Here is a 20,860-nt window from a genome sequence, read left to right as displayed (position 1 = left end):
GAGAACTTCTCGAGCAGCTACGTTAGCCGGTCCGGTCCAGCAGGTGGCAGACACACGCCTGTCTACAAGTTTCCTTTAGTGTTTGGAGTTTACCCGGAAGAACTCCTTGTGTTGTGGAGGTGGAGACTAAAAAAAAAAAAGTATCTTTGCTGTATGACCTGTATATACAAATTTGTTCTTAATTCTTTACTGTATAATAAAGATGGCGATGGATGACACACAGTTTCATGTTCAGCTTACGGCTATCCTAGATACGCTGTTGAAAAAAGCTGTTACAGATATCTGCGCGCTTGCTGACAAGTGGAATTCTTCTTTGCAAATGGAAATAACCCTGAGCAAATCCGAGAACGAGGATTTAAAGCGCAAACTGCAGATTATGGAGGAGAATCTCTCGCACAGAGTGGGATTGAATGGGTTTGGAGAAAATCCGAACACAAATACCAAACTCTCACAGAGCGGTAGTGCGGATTGTTTTAAAAAACTCTACGGTCAGTGGCTAGTGAATGTTCTCTTCCATCGTTTTACTGTACAAACGTAGCTAGAATCCGAACCATCCTACACGGCTCAGAATATGTAGGCAGAGCTTAATGAAGATATATATATATATATATATATATATATATATATATATATATATATATATATATATATAATGTGTGTGTGTGTGTGTGTGTGTGTATATATATATATATATATATATATATATATATATATATATATATATATAATGTATGTATGTATGTGTGTGTGTGTGTATATGTATATGTATGTGTGTGTGAGAGAGAGATGAAGAAAGAGAACATATTCATATATATGTATAAATTCATTTCCTTCAGAGTGTGGACAAAGGACAGTGGAGAGTGAAAGGTATCCTAAAGGAGGTCAATGGGTAGGTATTTGTCATTCTGAATGCTGTCATTGGAAAATCTAAAATTAAAATATTTTTAGAGCTTTTGTGTATTGCTGACTTCACAAAACAGGTAAATTGGTATTCTATGCATATGTAGATGTGATTCTTTTTTTTTTTTTTTTTGCTTATTTGATTAAGCCATTATGTTTCTTCTTATTACATTCCTATCTTTTATGTCCTCATAAACACAAGGTGTTGTAATCTTTGGAAAACTAGGAATCATACAATATGATAACTTCTGAAATTATCACAGATCTTCTACAAATTCTGTCTTTGTGTCTGAAGCTTTTTGTGCAAGTCCTGTTTTTTTTCCTGCATATTTTTTCCATCTTACTGTTTGGTCTTGTAGGACTGGAGCCCTGTGTTGGCAGGAATAAAAGAGGAAGAGATGGAGATATCCATTACTGGAAGAGCAGAGGGTAGACTGGATGGTAAGATCAGAACTAAGAATGTTAGCTGCTTTTCAATATCAGGTCAGAAAACTCCAATTATCTACTTATTCATCAATTATTTTTGTCCTTTATTTGTCAATTGATTGGCTTACATAATTTATTTAAACTGATAATTTCATATATGTTTTTTTGTAATTCAAAAAGAGTTTTCAAATGTTAATAAACCCTACATTTTGGAAGTGCCCATGTAGCAATGAGTTTACCATTAAGATAATATGAAATTTGATAGCAAAACAAAAACCCAGGCTCTCCATCAAAGTAGCATAGATGTCACATTACATTGTTTGCAGTGATTGGTTGTTGAAAAATTATGTAACAAGTGCATGTGCTTCTTTCTTGCCCACAGCATCCACTGATATAGTTCATACTATTCATCATACACATACAAACCACCACATTTCAGAACTCAAGACTGAATCTGAGAGCATTACTGAGCATGGGTCCCAAAACCCAGAAGCTGAGTGCAATGAAGGCATCACCGTAGACTGTGAAGATGAGACTCAGGACTCTGTGGCTGAGGATGGAGAGCATAAGGCTGAGCATCAGAGCACTCAAAATATCCAACTCTCTCCAACAACAGAAGGGAGCGAAGAAGAGGAGGAGGAGGAGGAGGAGGAGGAGGTATCAGAGGGGGGGGATGATGAGAGAACCAACGTGCAAGAACAGTGTGATATCTCACACTTAGTGACACCTAGTCTACTTGACGACACAGCTTTGTTTAACTCAGAATCTACTAGCTCAAATTGCAATGTACTTGTAATACTGGAAGGAAATGCTGACCTATCCACACCAGCCTCAAAAACTAAACATTCTGATGCATCTGAGACAACTGTTGGTCATTCCAGTGGTAAGAAAAAGAAAGGACCTAGATTTATTTGCAATATCTGTGAAAAAAGTCTTTCATCAAAATATTCACTTACTGTTCATTACACACTACATACTGGAGATAGACCATATGCCTGTGCTCAGTGTGGAAAGAGATTTGTTAACAAAACTAACCTACAGATCCACCAGAATATCCACACAGGTGCAAAACCATATGTCTGCACTCTCTGTCCAAAGTCATTTAGTGATCCAAGCCCTTTTGGAAGACATAAAAGGATGCACAGCAGAGAATTACAACAGAGCAACCACAGTCCAAAATGTAAATTTATTTGTAATATCTGTGGGAAAAGCCTTTCAACAAAACAAGGATTAACGTACCACCTTACAATGCATACTGGCGGAAGGCCCTTTACTTGTACTTGGTGTGGGAAAAGTTTTGTTCAAAAACATAACTTAAAAATTCATCAGAATATCCACACTGGTGCAAAACCCTATGCCTGCACACTGTGCTCAAAGTCATTTGCTGACCCCAGCAGTCTTAAAAAACATAAAAGACTGCACATGTAGTAGGTATCAAAAAATTAGTTGCAAATAACAGGAGTGGACTAATACATTTGGAATTTCAGAAAACTGACATGACATTTTAAAACAAATCATGCACTGTAGAAAGGCAACATTCAATGATGCCTTAAAGTTTAAGGACAGTGATCTCAAAGTTTACAAACTTGTAAGGTTAGCCAATTAAAAATATATGGTGCATTTAATTTTATTTTCATAGTTGTGAACTGTTTGATGTTATAATTTTAATTAAAGTTATCTTGTAAAGTGTTTGAAAACTTAAGATCACATGGGCTTGGAGTTGACCTAGAACCTTTGGGCATGTAAATATAGTAAATATATAAATATATATTTTAAATTATGTATTGCTCTGTATCAGTGCCCTTTGATAAAGTGCTGCAGTGCTCCTAGAGTATGGAGTATGAAAATTAAAAAAATTGATCAAATGTATGACAAGGTGGCAATAAATAAAATGAAAATTGAATATTCACAGTAAAATTTCTGTTCAATAATTATTGCAATTATGTAATTATATGCATATAAATGTATGTATTTATTTCGGGGATTGCTGGAGTCTTGAAATGAAACCTTACTTTCGCCCTACCCTATACTATACTCCCTGTACAGTTAATGTGTGTATATAAAGGTCTATGGACTGTATGACTAAATATACAGTCTATGGCCTTGTCTACCTAACCGTACGTTCTCACTAGCAGCCAAGTTGCTGATGTCCCCCCACGTTTGTCTGTTGTGGGCGCGCTCGAGGCTGCTCGTGTTGTTGTGTGTGGGCGTGTACACTGTGTAGCTCCCGATAAGCAAATGTGAAATAAATGCATCTTAACCTTAAACCGTATATACTATAGACTATACTTACTATACATAAAGTTTATGTTTAGGGAGTGGATGCTTGTGACGTCAGACAATGCCTGTCTGTGATTGGTCCTAGAAATCAGCTGGACCCAATTACTTAGACTGTCCGGTTATAAAAATTTACATAAATCTGAAAAAAAGTTAAACTCGCGTTTTCCCGGTTAGTATTCGATTGCTCTAGACCGCAGACGCTGCGCTTTCCAGAACACTCGCTTTATGTTGAAAAATTACAATTTCTGGCGAAAGTGACATTTTCAAATCTTATTGTATGTCAGTCTGTGGTGTCATGGAAGTATATAAAAATGGCACGTTTCATTTAAACTCACTTAAAATGTCTATTTTTATTTATTGCCACATTAACACATATTTAATTTTGACCACAAAAAACCCTCCATACTTGAGTACTGACGTAGAATAGTATTTTAGACATATTTGCTGTACAAAACATTTGGTTAAAAATATGAAACGGGATTATTGTTGTACGCAAATTAGGCGTGAATGTGAAAGTCCACATAACACAATATCGACACTACACCAGAAAAAGAAGAATCTTAAAGTTGGCGTTCTTACTCGTTTTCTTCATAAATGTATATATGAATATATAGTATGATTTTCTTTCAGTTGCTGCGTCTCCCATCCAGCAGATGTCGGTAACCATAAGAGTGGGTGAAAGCGAAACAATCATCGAAGAATATCCCAACAGCGGAATCTGACGTCTTGTTGACTGAAGCTAATTGTCACCTGTTAGCGAAATACCTGTTGTTGGAAAATATATTAATTGTGATATTTTTTCTTTATTCAGTGGAGAGTGATCGATTAAAAAGTATGGTTGATTCACATTTTCAGGTTCAGCTTACAGCTGTTCTAGAGGTATTGATGAAATCAGCAGTCGCCGACATTTGCGCTCTGACGGACAACTGGTTTAGGTCTTTACAGATGGAAATAATTAGAAGCAAGAAGGAAAACGAGGAGTTAAGGCAGAAGTTATACATAATGGAACAATTTCCGCCTGAACCTGAGCTGGAGAATGAGATCACCAAAGGTGGGAAAGCTGGCACTGGCAGTGAAATGACAAATTCCGCCGGTTAGTACCCTGCTCACCAATATGAAACTTTTGCTAACTAGCGAGTCTAGTTTGGACATGGCACTTTGTTTGTGCTTTTAACTAGCTAATTTGGTGTTTGAGCTAGCTAGCGTTACCTAACTATCTATCGTGCGTGCACTAAACCTTGTTTTTCTGGCCACTTTCTTGACAAAGGATGTATGCTAGTTAGATAACTAGCTAACTAGTTATGTATTTCACAGAAAATACGAGTGTCAACAGCACTTCAACAGGTAACGTAGGTTAGCTAGATAGTTAACTTGTAACCGAATTATAAATTTGGCGTTATCTTACCCTAGTCGGTACTTTCCTTTAACTGGACATTTTAAAAGGTTGGATAGTAACTTTAAAACGTACATATCTTGCAACAAACATTATAAGATTGGTGGCTGGATTTAACTATTGTTTTCTAGGTAATCATTTTAAAAAATCATCTTGGTTGACTCTGCTAATTTAACAAAACTGAAGAATTTTTCACTCACGTAAAATCTTTATTTCGATGTTTATGGCTCCCATTTCCAGTCACCACTGCTATTGTGCTGTCCACATTTTGTAATAGAACTTTAAAAAAAAAAAAGTTGACTGGGAAGGTTTCATCTGCAGAGGCACCAGAAGTGAATCAACATTTAGATGGTACATAAAGCTATATAACAGGACAATTTCATGTTGTAGTTATATGACTGCATATTACAATGGTAATTGCAGTAACTTATTGGTGACCACATTGTGATTGTTTAAAATTCCAATGAACAATCATAAATTCCTTAGTATGCCTTGGATCCCATATCTTCATTTGTACATGCAGGATACAAATAAAGACATGATTTGATGTGATCAGTTAACAAGTAGTAGATTAAGCAGCTAAGATGGACGTGTAAATCTCAGTCATAACATAACAACAGAACAGGATCTTGTGGAGTGTCAGAGTTGAATGAAACACTCTTGAGGTTCTAGGGATATTCTGATGATATCAATAGGATGATCTGATATTGGCTCCTGCTTCTGAAAAAAAAAAAGGTTGGGGATACAGACCTAAATTACTTTTCAGAATGGTGAAAGAAGACAGTCTTGCTGTTATATATGAGTAAAGAACTGGGTTGACTCAAAATCTATATGACGTGACTATCAACGGATAAAGTTTACCCCAAATTTTTAATTTATTTTTTTTTAAAGAATGCCTATCCTAGACAGCTGTACAAACCTTCATGCATTAAGCATGCGTGAAATGTATGCCAGAAAACGTTTTAAAGTAAAAGTGGCCTGCTGAAATCAAAGGTCACCTCTGAGTACACTTGGAAAATTTCCTTTGGGAAATTTTATTGGGAAAGTATTATCTTCTCTTATAAGCGTACGTTCTGTCACTAGAAGTTTCCTACTAAGGACTGTATATTTATAGTGAAAAGGCACATGGAAAGACCAAAAGATGTCCTTATTGTAATCACACCATTAGTAGTAAGAACCTTCAGAAGAATAGATGCATAGGAATGGTGTCAAAAGCGAGTAGTGTGATAATTATCTTCTCTTATAAGCGTACGTTCTGTCACTAGAAGTTTCCTACTAAGGACTGTATATTTATAGTGAAAAGGCACATGGAAAGACCAAAAGATGTCCTTTTTGTAATCACACCATTAGTAGTAAGAACCTTCAGAAGAATAGATGCATAGGAATGGTGTCAAAAGCGAGTAGTGTGATAATTATTCGGAATGGCACGAAATTTTAGAAAATTATAAAAATCAAAAGATTCTCCAATCATATTTAATACACATCCCTACAACACATGCCACATTTTAATGAAATCTGTTGGTGGACTGCTAAACATTTTATTTTGATCAACGGATTTTCACTCATCACTGCTTGTCTATTCTGCAGAGGCTAAAAGAATGGCTAGAAACTCAGCAGCTGAGTCTGCAACACCCAGAAGAGGACATTCGGTGGGTGAATTTAGATAATTGGGGTACTGATTTATATTTAATTAAATAAACTAATTATAATATTCATATTGTAAATGATTATATCCATGTATAATATTTATATAATATTATTATAGGATTGTCAGTTAGTACTCAGTATAAGACATAGCACATTTGTTCTGACTCTGACCATGATTTTTCTCTGCTCTTATCATTGTAAAGAAGTTGGGCCTGATACTAGGAGTGAAAGCAGAGATGATGGACAGATCTGCTAATGAAAGAGTGGAGCAAAGCCTGGATGGTAACAGCAAAGCAAATACAAAAATTGGCCTTAGAATATCATGCCACCATTTGTAACATTTCAAAAGGACTATTTAAATTACTGTTTAGAAAATAAGTAATGCATGTATGGCATTGGTAACTTTGTCACAGTATTACAGTGTTGCAGTATATTTTCTATGCTTGACTAAATGGAAGCTTTTAATCACAGTATAAACAACCTTCTTGATTCTCCTTTCTCAGCAGAATCCAGTGATGTAGTTTATGCTCCTGTTTGCATAGAACCAGAAATAAGATGCCCACTTTATGACATCAGTCCTGACCTCAAGACTGAACCAGAGAAGGTGCAACATGATCTTCAAAACTCTGTAGTGGCATGTGGTACAGATGTCCATGGTTACTGTGAAGATGAGACGGAGGAGACTGTATTGCTGACTGGAGAGTGTGAAACAGAAAGCAGTCAACACTTCCCTCAGCCTAAAAGAGAAGAGGAAGAGTTTGACATCTCCTGCTTGCTGACATCTGATTTGCAGCATAATTCCACACATCTGCTTAGAGACACTAATGCAGAAATGATAAACTCAGACTATAGAATGTCCTTAAATTTAGCCAGAGACTTTAATTTCATGGTGACATCTCCAAATGCTAAGCATTTAAATTTTCTGGAAAGAACCAGTATTTCTCTGACGTGTGAGAAACAGAAAGGAAAAAAATATACTTGTAATGTATGTGGCAAAAAACTTTCAACAAAATACTCATTTGCTGCTCACTACAGATTGCATACCAAGGAGAAACCCTTTACATGTGCACAGTGTGGAAAAAGATTTGCCAAGAAATTTAACCTAGATATCCACTACAATGTCCACACTGGAGCAAAACCCTATGCCTGTACACTCTGCCCCAAGATGTTTGCTGACCCCAGTGCTTTTGGACGCCATAAGAGAACACACTAAAAAAGAACACCTATAACTGTGAATGTTTGTAATGTGGACAGTACTCACTTATTACTTAGTACTCTTTAATTTGCACACTGCAGAGAGTTGAATGGGTTTTGTTCATAAAATTGCACTACAGATTTATTACCATGTCTACAGTGGACCTAAACATTATTTAGCATTTCTCTGTCAAGTGTCTTATGCTAACCTAAGCTTTCTTAAAAACAAAAGGACTGACGAACAGAAATTACCACAGAGGAAGCATAACCACATCACTACACTACCTGAGTTTAAATAAGTTATTATGCCTCAGCTAATGTACCCAGTAGTTTCCATTTCCATTTGAAAAAGACAAAAATGTACCACAAACATTTTAAATGTAAACAAATGAATCCTTTAAAATGTTAACAGGTATTAACCCTAAAGCAGTATCTCAACATTTTCAACCCAATCCCAGTCTCTAGCATCCATACTGTATTGTATTATTAACAGTCAATAATTTCAGTATGATTCCCAGTCCTTGGCTATGAATGGAAAAGAACTCCAGATAAATCAGAAGCCTAATGGCAGTTGTTGGTCTCTTAAGTTTTCTATTATTTTCAAAGTACAGTGAAATGTGTTAAAACTATTGTCTCTGGAAATTCACTTTAAGGAAACTTGGAGGATAGTCATATTTCTTTTTGTTTATTGACCATATTTGTGCATACGTTTCCAAATAGTTGGCATGTAGTTTCTCAATACTGAAGCTTTCGGCAAAGTGCTATGTGATTATAAATGAAGAGAATCAGTTTTCATAGAGTAGGTGTTGGAAATAGCAGAAATCGGGGTGGAAGGTTAGGTTAGTTATTTGATATTGGCTCTTGCTTCTTTTTGTGTGTGTGTAGTTTGAAGAAAATGCATTAGTTTTCTTTTATTACCCCCTAAGTTACTGATGCATGAACATTAGCTAAGAAACATTTTATATTGTAAGAAAATGTACTAAATGCACCAAAAGTAAATTATTCTGACTAAATGTGTGTTTATCAAACATTCTATGCATTTGCTTGTTACCAAAAAGTGCTCTATTAGATTGAAAGTCTAGTTCCTTTAGAGGCCATTTGAGTACAGTGAATTCGTCATGTTAGAGGAACCAATTTGAGATCATTTGAGCCATCACATGGTGTGTTATCCTGCTTGAAGTAGCCATTAACAGAAGAAAATATTTAGCTGACGCTTTTATCCAAAGTAACTTACAATTCTGAATGATCACAAATTGAGCAACTGAGGGTAAAGGGCCCCAACAGTGGCAACCTGCTTGTCAAGTACCTTAAACTCTGAGCTACCACTGCCCCCATGTGGTAACAATAAGTAATGAATGCAGTAAGTCTGGGACACGGCTGCAGTTCTAAAACAAATATATCGAACTTATGTTTGCAAGGTTTTCTTTGTTAAAGTAAACACAAATGGAGTTTTGGGAATATGGCAGATCTTTAATTGGGGGCTATACAGTTCATTGACATACACTGGATGTCCTGAAGAAAAGTACTCTTGCCTTCAAATGTTTACATTTAAGAAATGTTAATACAATAACAATTTTATATATGTGTGCATGTGTGTGTAAGAGAGAGATTGATTAATATAACTTATTTATAATATCTGTCCAAACATGCAATTTAGTCCATGCTTAGTAAAATCAAACCTTTTTATTGGTAACAAATTACATTACAAAGTTTCAAGAGATCTTAAATGTAAAAAAAGGCCTTAAGATCCACATGGAGCATGAGTATAAAGGAGCATGTGCTCTTGATTGTCCAGCTTCAATTTCATTTCATGAATACACTTCATGTGAAAGTCAACTTGTATAATTCTGATCATAAACTAAATTGGTTTTCTATTAATGTTAATGTTACATATCAACTACCTGAATGCTATTCTTGAGATGTCAAATCTTCCTGAACTTGGAGAACACAATACACAGAGAACTTGGCATATACATTACAGATTAAAAGATTTTGCTAACCAAAATACATACACAGTAGTAGTTCCATGTCTTCATTTAATTATACACAGTGATAAAACTTAAATTTATCATGTAAAACTATTTAATATCTGTACCTCTACAACTAAGAAAACACAACTCATACCAAGGTCTTTCAGCAAGTTCTTGCAAACTTACTGAAATGCTTTCACCATTAAACTGTATATCATATAAGGCTAACAAACACACAGTTCTCTTTAATTACAACTACTATATTTAATCATTTGCAGAATTAGGTCCTTTAGATTATGCCAGAATCACTCTTGACATGCTAGTAATACTTGATTTTTTTTTTAAACCAAAAGTTACAAAATATTGAATTGCTGCCAACTGGTCCACTAAAATCGAAAAAACAATTGTTGAATTAACACCAAAAATAATTCTACAGCATTAACATAAAGCTTCATAAAAATCAACTTTAGCAGATTCCCATTTGGGACCCCATGTGATGGGAGCAGCTGAAGCTTGCATTACTACTCTTTGGTGTTAAATGTTGAAATCTCTTTGCAACCACAAGAATTCTTAGATATCGTCTGCATCACATGCAAGTAGGTAATAAAAAGGACAATTTGCATCAAAGCATTATAGTTTACTAATGACTTATACCCATTTGTACAATTGTACTGGTTCTCAGGGGAGACTGATGTTAAGTAATATAGACAAACTTAACAGTTCTTATAATTCTAAAAATGTGTTGTCAATTTTAACCTACCTACAATAGAAGTTTAGCAGCAGTTTTAGTTTCTAGGCCACGTTTCCAGACCAAACACTACATTTAAAAAATAAAAATAATCCAATTCAGTGTCAATTCACTATAGGCATTGCAATTTACTCCAAGACTAGGCTTAATGCATATCTCAGAAACCAGCTTTTTACCAGTATAGGAGAAGTTACAGAATTTGCCAGTGGTGTCAATGTAGTCATGAATTCAATGCATAACCACTTAGAATTTAATTTAAATTTAAAGACTGATTGAAGTAAAATTGCTACATGTGTAAAAAAAAATTTCTTTCCAGGGAGAAATGAGAAGTGTTGAACACCAATGGCTATATTTGTACAAAACAATAAACAAGCAATAGCCCCCCCCCCAAAACAAAAATCCTACACATATAAATGAGGTGTGTGATTAACTGTGATTCAGCAGAAGCAAAGTTGCATTGATGCACAATGCAAGCCATAATACTGAAATTGCATAAGATTTTCAAATGCATTTTTTTTTTAATCACATTTGTGCATTTAGGCAAACCCAAGGTAAAATGTGTATGAAAGATCATATTTGCAAGTAACATGCTAAAATAAATATCAGACAGCTCATGCCTAACCTTGAGAGCCACTGAAAGACCAAAAATCTGTTTAGTGCCACTCGCGTCACCATGGCATATTTTCTCATTAACCCATTATTACACTCCTCCCACTTAGTTGCATTTCACAATTTCAGACCATAATTTATGACAAAGACCTGAGCAAAGGTTGCTTTATCAACTTTATCAACAAGATTATGTGCTGAAGAACCTATAGCATGACTACCTGGACTTAAAACAACAACAACAACAATAATAATAAAAAACAATATGTCTTATTAGAGAAACATTATACTATAAATAATTCCAAAATTATTCAGCAAGGTAATTGTGTCCAAATGTCGAACACATGTTCTACCAAGTCTGTCTTTTTAAATTACCATACTCAATACAATAAGTGGATACATTTTCCATCGAAACTGTCAGATTGCAGACCCAAGAAGTTTTTTCCTGTTTGCACCTTGTAATTTCTGTATATTCAATGCATACTTCTGAATAAGACGATACACTGTTTCTTTCCAAATCCTCAGACTATAAGGTTCAGTAACAATATCATTGTCCTTCAAAGAGCACCTCTTCCTCACTGGCTATCTTGCTGACTTTTTCCACCAACACCTCTGCATTGATCTTGGGAATGCCATTGTCCAAAGGACAGCCCTCAACCAAACTGTTCATAGGAGTTGGGGGTACACCAGAGTCCTCCTCCATGCCAGCATCCTCCAAGCACTGTTGACAGTCACTCTGCTCCAGTGGGCACTCTTCCTCCAGCTCCAGGTCTTCCAGGTTGCAACCATGTGCCATTTTCCTTTCCCTCTCTTTAAGGAAGTCCAAAATAATTGGCAGTACCTTCTTACGAGAGGCCAGTGTGTTGCCCTGAACATAAGTCTTCACATCGGGGTACGGAGTGCTCATTGGACTAAGATTTAGAAGGGAGTTTCTGGCTTTTTCCAGAACTTTGCTTACCTATTCAGTAAGGCAATTATAAAATATAAGATTACTATAAAGAGTTTTAAAAAATAAATAAATCATTCATGCATACTCCTTTTCATATGTTCATATGTACTAAACTGAAGGGGTAGAGATACCTCATCCCTGATGAGTGTGCTGGAGCTATAAACAGCAAGCTGTCTGAAAGGCTCCTTATTGTCTTTGAAAGAGATAGTCATGGCAATCACCAGGTTGTAGTTGTGCTTATGACAGAATTCACAAAGCTCCTGCTGTAAACATCGTCTCTGAAGGAAAGACTATAAAACACATGTCCTATCAGCATTTCATCACAGAAAAACTATTACTGCTGGGATAAAGGAGAAGCAACTGTCTACTGTCTTTTAAATATTTCCTATTATGGTAGTTCATATATGTGGGATAAAAGGAATTCCAGAGTTAGGTTTTATTGTTATCAGTGCATGTGTAAAAGCTTCCAAGCATTAGGAGGTAAGGGGACTATTTGCAGACTTTTTCCTGTATTGCATCTTGTGGATTATGGTTGCTAAGGAATTTACACTTTTTTTAAGAATGGGCACATATTTCCCTGAATAAATCTCATGTTTTAAACACACCCCAACAAAGTCGTTTTAAAGCTATTGTAAACAGGAAGTTATACAGTTTGTGTTGTATATAATCAAATTATCACACCATCTTTTATAATTATCTTGGAATAAAACCCATATAAAATAATATCTTCATGCAAAGTATTGTTTGGTATCCAGTCATCTTCCAGTAAGGCATTGGGTCAAAAGAATGCAAAAGGATAGGCAGAAACCAGAGTGAAATCATTCTCTCATCACTTACATCAAGTGTCATGTAGATAATACTGACAGCCAGTTTCAGATCTCCCCCGGATACAGCTTTCATGTCCTTTAATAACATCTGCTCTGTGGTGAGGCCTGATTCATAGAACAAAACTTTTTCTATTTACAATTTCAGCAGACACTATACAAAAAAAACAACAACAAACAAAAAAAAACCTCACTCATGAGTCATCTGCAAAAGGGACATGTAATTTAAACACCTGGAGACAAGAAACAGGCAGGATTTTCTCCCCATCACATCCCACTTACCTGATACATCAAACTTGGCGCTTTGTAGGGACTGGAAGAGAACACTCCTAGGAGGGAGCTTGGGAAAGCGTGTTTCTAGAAGCACGGCGTACTGGCTGTCTTTGGGTGTGACTTTTCCTGCCTCGGGTGCCATATTAACACAGTCAGTGATAATAGAGCCTGGCAACAAAAAGCAAAAGGTATGAATCTTTAAATCGTAAAGATCAAATTGACATCTCTTCCTCCTAGTTACATTTTGAGGTTAAGAAATTGACTAGTGGATAAAGCAAATCTGCAAAATTTACCCTCCACTCCCACTAGCAAAGTACACAGTATTGTGTCACTGAATGCATTTTAATCTATTAAACTTGTTGTGTTTTTGTGTGCACACATGTGCTTGAGTAGGGAGGTCTCTGCATTGGCAGACTGCAAGAGTAGCTCTATTCATTCAAGTGCATTTGTAGAGTCCATTCCTGTATTGTACATTTCAGGAAAATAGACTTTTTTAATTTAAGGTATGATTGATTTAATTAAATAAAAATTACAAAATAAATGTTTAAAATACATCTGCTTTTACAAAATAAACTGGTTACTATTACATTACTTACAGGAAACCTAGTTTGTTTGAAAATAGTAGCTTCACAAACATCTGTATATATGCACAAACAACTTATGAATAAAAGACAACATTAAATCTGTGTTTTGCATCCAAGCTTTCCAGGCACTGCCAGTTGGCTGCACACAAAGTAAACAACATACTGAGCTCTGAGGACACGCATTCATGTTGAAAATTGCTGCCACTTAGCCTGGTAAAAGGCCATGCTGTGGTGAGCTTCACAGACCAAACAGTCTGGGGATTTGCACAAGTCCAAATTTAACAAGTTGCATCACATGATATTAACAAATCATGTCTTCATAATAAAACCTGAAATTTCTTGCACTGCTTAGCAAGCTCTTTCTTTTCATGAAAATATATCACTAAGCATCAGCACATAAAAATAAAAACAAACAAGATAAATGATTTTCAACCTCTCATGTTTAGCATGAATCATTTTTACATACATTATTTAATAATGGACAAAATGGTTGTTCGGGTAATATTTAGAAGCATGAGCAGTGCACTTTAAAATCAATTAGCCTATATTTTGTGTATGCTAGACTATGCTAATTACCATATAATAGCTGTGCCACCTGTTGGTCCAACACTTCGGGTGCCTTTTGCACAAGGCGCTCTGTCACCAAAGTGGCACACGAGCCTACGGTCTCCATGGTGACATGGCAGGATGGAGAAGGAGTCCTTTCTAGATAGTGATGGTCAATGACCTCCACCACAGCTGGCTCCAGTGCACTGTCAGCTCTGCAGGAAAGTGGTGCCATGTTACAACACAGAGCACAAAGGCCCAGTGGATGCTTACTGAGCCATATTTCATCACAATATTCTCACTCATTTGCTTCCTAGACAGATGTTATAACCTTGGCTAAGCGTGGATGACTTCAAAAAGGAATCACTTTGACCTTATTTGTATTTACATTGAAATATATTCCAAATGTACTTGCAGTGAACTGAAGCAGAGCAAAAATATGCCTGTGTCAAATAAACAAACAAACAAACAGTTGTGACTTATCCTGACAGTGCATTATGTAGTGAAGCACAACATGGAGGAAACATACTCAGGCAACACATTGTGGTCCACTAATGTGATAGCCAGCTGTTGCAGGCCATGGAGGTCCACGTCGTCCCTGAACAGTAGGTAGTCCGGAGACAGGCCACTCTCTTTCAGCAGGAAAATGCTGTCAGAGCGCAAGGGGAACTCTGCTCGTGGGATGTTGAGGACAGGGACAGCAGCTTCCCCAGAGCCCAGTGTCTAGGACCAGAACAAGGCCAAGGCCTTAAACAATGCACAACTTCTCAAAGCATCTTTGCAATAATATAGGAGATTCTAAGTACTCTGCACATAGAGCACTCAAGCTGATACACTTAGTCCAAATCAGCAACAACAAAAAAGAGTCTAACTCACCTTTGACAGAAAATAGGCAAAGGTGAGGGCTGATACCATGGAGTCAATATCACATGCTTCATTTCCCAGCACCACATGCAGCAACTCTGAGCTTTTCTTCATATGATTCTAAGAGTAGTGTAGAACAATGGATCATATTAATATCAATTTATTATTAAGCACTATATTATTGTTAATTGTGCTTACATTGATTCTCTCTTTCCTTAGACACTTTTTCTAGTGATCTAGTATAATTTTAATTCTAAATCCCCACTGAAAACCAAGACTCAGATCCCCTTATAGGAATTTTAAAATTAGAGAGCAGAATGTTGACAAGAGTACACCATGGAACTGGCAAAAAATACTTGCCACTGGAAATGGTTAATAAAGAAATTAAACTTGCTTTCCTAAAAATTAATGAATCAAAGCCAATTAAAAATTCCCTTTTTCCACTATAAATGGAATGATCAACCGATTACCACATATCTGGTATGAGCTCAACAGATATATGCAGTGAATTTGTGGAATAGAATAGAAAATTACTGCCATAAGAGCATTTGCCTCAATAGATTGCTAATTCTCCAAAGAAAGCATGATTCTATGGTCATATACTACCTAAGCAGTTTTGAATATTATGTCATACTTAATACATATGGGTGCCCTCTGCACAATTTTTAAATTATATGCTTTAGATAGCTGCTATAACCAATAATTAACAAAACATTTACTTTCAACAATTTGTAGAAACACATGATGCTCATAGGTTTAGCCCCTCCATGTTTGTCTACATTTTTGCAAAGAAATGAAAGTAACAAGTGTTTATTATTTTAAGTGAAGCAGAGTGGAAATACACACTGGGACATGCTCCTCGTCTCTCAGCACCAAAGTTGTGCCTAGGCTACAGCACTCTGCTGAATGCTCAGGCACAGTCTTTGGATTGATGGACTTTTTAAAACTTAGTTTGACTTTTGCACCCACATAGGCATTTACAGAAATAATTTAATCAACAGTAATGTAGTCAAGTAAAAAAAACAAGATGTACTGTTATTTGATCATATTAAGGACCATAGTGAAGGATCTCTCAAAGAAATTAAGGGCCTTGCTCAGGGGCCCCAACAGTGGCAACCTGGTGGACCAACTGGCAACCTTCATGATGACTAGGCGAGAACCTTAACTACTAAACTACCACTGAGCTACCAGAATTCAGTCGTTTAGCTAGCTAGTTAGCTAGCGAACATCATAGACTGTATATTGTCTATGGCCAACATACCCATTGAAAAAGCTACCTGGTTAGCGAAAGCCAACTGACCAGAGAATTTGTATACATCTAAATTTGTTTGATGCATGCAAATTCATACATCTGTATACATCATTGCTAGATGTATGCATATTCATACATCTACATCATACGGTACCAAGTTGCCATATAATGAAACCGTGAGAAACATCGCAATAAACAGCCTATTGATATTTCCATTACGACGTACAATTAAAAAAAACAAACAAACAAAAAAAAAAAAACCCCACACACACACACAGCCACCGTATTCAAGGAAACCGTATATTTGCCGCTCAGTACTCTCAATGCGCCCGTCAGCACGAGACCAATTCATACCGACATACGCCACGCCATACAACACTGGTGACAGTACAACCGCCATTCATCAACTTTTTAGTAGTTACCCTGTCTCGCAATCTAACTATAGGCACACATTTTTCTGACAAATGTCTAAATCTGGCCTGCTTCAATAACACAAAACTAGAATCTGCACAACGTGCGAACTAACATTAACAACTCGACAAACTAAAATGGGTGACCCTCGCCGTTAACGTCCCTTGTATTTACCTTTAGCACATCGGGACAGCTCCGTAGATATGTCTCCATTTTTACCCGGAACCTGAGGTTACTCGAGTATCTAAATATCCTTACGGCTTATGAAAGTATTGTTTGAAAATTGTCTTGCACAAGTTCACAATCTCCCTTCACAAAATTGATTGTACCAACGTTTGTCAAATCTGCAAACCTGCCCGATTTAGACCGCACATGCGCAGAAAGTCACGCGTTTGTGCGCTAACGTTACATTTATATATGGAATGCCAGAAAGGACAAAGAACACAGAACTCAAACTCGTGAGGAAAAAAGACCTACCACTAACAGCATGTTTTTTTTTTCTACACCTGCAATCGCTTAAAGACTTTACTTTGTGAATGAACACTTGACTGAACAGAAGAACCAAAAGAAGTACTTGGTAATGCAAAGAATGTGACAAATGATATCTGAAAGTGTTCACAAGCGCTTGGATTTTTTTTTTTTTTTTTTTTTTTTTAATAGTTAGGGCCCATTTTGTTGTGCACAGTGGTGAATCCCAGGTAGAGATGTTTAGGAATACTCACAGCTCCACAAAGCATTCAATGCAGCCTCGTAGCATCCGCCCCAACTGCACAGCAGAAGAGTACTCAAACATTCAATTCATGAAGCACAAGTACGGTGAATGGAGCAACAGTCCTCCCAGTCTGTCCTCATGATACACAACTCACTGAAGATGCAGTATGAACTTGAGATTTATGCAGATCTGAGCAAGTCTTGGACGTGGACATTTGTAAAGCTGCTTTGTGATATCTTTTGCAAAAAGCATTATATAATACATTTTGATTTTGAGTTTTGAAGTCAGTATGTGAAATGTGTCAGCAGTTCAGTCACAACTCAGTGCATAGCTCCATGCTTAGCTCAATGTCAACCTTCTTTTATGAAGTCTGCTCTTCCAGTGGGAAGTTTTCACATGGAGGAGTTCAGGTGTATGCTTGAGTACTTCAGCAGACAGCCTTTGCTGAACAGTACTTCCTCAAAGTTACAGAACTTCAGAGAAAATAAAAAACAAACAAACAAACCTACAACAGTGGGGTGGCTGCACTGACAAACAGCTTAGCACATAAATCAAAAAGGGAATGTTTTAGTTTGGGGCAATATACCATGTAGAGTTGTGGCCAAAAGTTGTGACACAAAAAGCAAGGTTTTGTGGTTTTAACAAAGAGGGTTTGCTCAAAACTTTTGCCTAAGAACATTGCTATGAATAATGAATGGTATCAATTTATGAAATGCTTATAATTGTAATTCACTATACCATATAAACATCTAACAACAAACTGAGGCAGTAAACTTTGTGAAAACGAAAATTTGTGCCAGTCTCAAAACCTTTGTCCACGACTGTATATTAAGTCTCCAAACAATAACAGTCAAAAAACCTATAAAAATCTCTCCTGAGAAAAGAAATTAACTCCAAACTCCCCTTCCCTCTCCAGCTTCTTCTCCAATTTTTTAAAACGTATTTTTATCATTACCGATTGATTGATATGTTGTCTATCTTAACTTTCACTTGATAGGTCCACTCCCATAGGGGCTGACAGAACTACCTGACAAATGGCATGAAAAAGAAAAGGACACTGGGAATTGAAGCTCTCCAACACCATTCTGGGCTCACATTGCTCAGAAATAAAATCCTCAGTGTTAAAACGTAAGGATCTCATCATGATATTTAGTTTACAACAACTGGAAAATGCAATACCAACAGATGCACTCATACAAGTCATGCTTGGGGATCACACCACCATGCATGATGACAGGCTCTTTTCACTTGGAGCCATCTAGCACCACACCTTTTAGTTGTTACCACAGGCTCCTTACTAGGTTCACCCAAACTATCATAGGTTAAAAGTTCAGCAGACTTTTACTACTCTCAGACCTTTTTAGACTTTCAGTTACCCCTATACGCTCTTTAATGAGATGACTGCATCTTACACTCACTTTCGGGAGAGAATATAGATGTTTTCGGTAAAGCTTTCCGGGTCTCACATACCAGCTAAGTGGCTAGACTCTACTATATGTTCCTCCCTAACCTCTTCACCTTTCTGAGAACTCTTGCCAATGTCCTCAGCATAACACCCATATTCAGAATCACTACATGATATACACTGGGCTGCATGCAATGGCTCAGTACTTGAATTAGATGTCTTTGGGTCAGTGTTTGCTTTCTTTTCTTTAGCGATTCTCCAACAGAGAGCCTTTACTGAAATTACTGGCTCAGAGTCAACTTCTGGATTTAACCCAACTTCCTGTCCAAGGGGCAATAGATGATTATGGTGCATTACTTTCACAGGCTCCATCCCAACTATGGGCTTTAGGCGATATACAGGCAGGTCAGGCAATTTACTCTCCACCACATAAGGAGTTAACCCCCACCAATCAACAAGTTTCTACTTACCTTTAAGACCAAGACTTTTAATGAGAACTCTGTCCACTGGACTCAGACAGTGATACCATACTTTTTGATCATATTGCTCCTTGTTTCTTTGGGTAATTTTTGCAGCCATAGTCAGAGCTAGGTGATAGTCCTCTTCCATTTCCTTCTTCATGCTTAACACATTTTATATATGATATGAGTGATGCACTATCAGCAGAGACACCAAACATCAATGGCTAGTTTTGCTTCTCGTCCAAATAAAAGATAACATAGGGAAATAGCCAGTAGCCTCATTGGGTGTGCACCAGGTGAATAATGTGCTGGCTCCATTTTTACTTTTGCTGTAGATTCAATGTACCCAGCATATCCAGCAGGGTTTGAATGACCCTTTCTGGCTGGGGATCACCTTGAGGACGATATGGGAATGTTTTTAGATTTCTTTACTACCAACATGGTCAACATCTCAAATTAATTTACTGTCAAAGTCCCTTCCTTGATCTGAATGAATTCTATTGGGCAGGCCATAGTGACTGATATGTTTCTCCCACAAGATTTTAGCTACAGTTTCAGCCTTATGATCTCTGGTGGGAAACGCTTGTGCATACCTCATAAAATGATCAGTCACAACCAGGACATTGCAGGAGTCTGGATCAATAGTAAGAAAATCGATACATATAAGGTCCATGGGTCCAGGGATACTCAGATGGGATAAAGGACCATCTCATTGAAGTAAGATTTTCCTCTTTATGCAACAATCACAGGTCTAACAATAGGTATCTACCTCACGCTTCATGCAGGGGCCAGAAAAATCTGTCTTGCACCTGGGCATAGGTTGTCAAAACCCAAATGTCCACAGTCATCGTCCAAGGAGTTTAAAGCAACACTATGAAACTACTTGGGACACATTAGTTGTTGTTTTGTTCACTCGTCATGGGGCTAAACTGTTTGGTACTATAGTCCTCGGTTAAGAGACAATTTCTTCCATTCTCTCTTCAAAACTCTAATGTCTGGATGTTAAGTCCCAATACTCACAGCAGGTTTCCTTTGACTAAGAGCTGACCAAGCTTCTCCAATACACAGGTCACTCTGTGCAGTTTGGATATCAAATATATATATATATATATATATATATATATATATATAAAATTTCCTTATGTACCCCTGTTTTTTTCCCCTCAGTTTGGACAGAGCACTCTCAAACCATTTCACTGCGAGTTATAATGTGTATGACTATGTACCTGAAGGTCATCCAAATACCTTAAGAAAGTTCATGTCCCCAGCTGTTGTTCCATAACTCTCTGGTAGATTGCAGGTGCTCCACAAATTCCTTGAGACATGCACTCAAATTGGTAAAAGCCTAGAGGACAAATAAAAACCATCTTTTCTTTATCAGCTTCACTCCTGGGAATTTGGTAATACCCACTTCT

General features: G+C 36.9%; 3 protein-coding genes across 6 annotated transcripts; 2 read left to right on the top strand and 1 right to left on the bottom strand.

Annotated features, from left to right (window-relative positions):
- Positions 1–140: 140 nt before the first annotated feature.
- LOC118242173 (zinc finger protein 2-like) lies at positions 141–3,523 on the top strand. The gene is made up of 4 exons (XM_035531086.1): positions 141–488; positions 837–889; positions 1,260–1,341; positions 1,709–3,523. The coding sequence occupies exons 1-4, from the start codon at positions 203–205 to the stop codon at positions 2,752–2,754; spliced, it is 1,467 nt and encodes a 488-aa protein (XP_035386979.1). The 5' UTR covers positions 141–202; the 3' UTR covers positions 2,755–3,523.
- A 768-nt stretch (positions 3,524–4,291) lies between these two features.
- Positions 4,292–9,078, top strand: LOC113572529 (zinc finger protein 90 homolog). 4 transcript variants are annotated; one of them, XM_035531090.1, is made up of 4 exons: positions 4,292–4,657; positions 6,587–6,648; positions 6,850–6,928; positions 7,150–9,078. In XM_035531090.1, exons 1-4 carry the CDS (start codon positions 4,441–4,443, stop codon positions 7,857–7,859), a joined length of 1,068 nt encoding a protein of 355 aa, XP_035386983.1. In that variant the 5' UTR covers positions 4,292–4,440; the 3' UTR covers positions 7,860–9,078. The 4 variants fall into 4 exon arrangements, with proteins under 4 accessions (XP_035386983.1, XP_035386982.1, XP_035386981.1 ...); XM_035531089.1 differs by having other exon boundaries at positions 4,292–4,699; positions 7,189–9,078; XM_035531088.1 differs by having other exon boundaries at positions 4,292–4,699; positions 7,153–9,078.
- A 426-nt stretch (positions 9,079–9,504) lies between these two features.
- Positions 9,505–17,231, bottom strand: prune (prune exopolyphosphatase). The gene is made up of 8 exons (XM_027002964.2): positions 17,042–17,231; positions 15,217–15,324; positions 14,870–15,063; positions 14,371–14,555; positions 13,220–13,378; positions 12,951–13,045; positions 12,245–12,403; positions 9,505–12,122 (listed from the first exon to the last, which is right to left on the bottom strand). Exons 1-8 carry the CDS (start codon positions 17,078–17,080, stop codon positions 11,712–11,714), a joined length of 1,350 nt encoding a protein of 449 aa, XP_026858765.2. The 5' UTR covers positions 17,081–17,231; the 3' UTR covers positions 9,505–11,711.
- Between the last annotated feature and the right edge of the window lie 3,629 nt (positions 17,232–20,860).

This window comes from Electrophorus electricus, chromosome 10 (genome assembly GCF_013358815.1).
Source record: "Electrophorus electricus isolate fEleEle1 chromosome 10, fEleEle1.pri, whole genome shotgun sequence".
NCBI classification, from domain to species: Eukaryota; Metazoa; Chordata; class Actinopteri; order Gymnotiformes; family Gymnotidae; genus Electrophorus; species Electrophorus electricus.
Note: the sequence above shows the minus strand (reverse complement) of the source record. Positions and strands in the feature narration are given on the sequence as shown.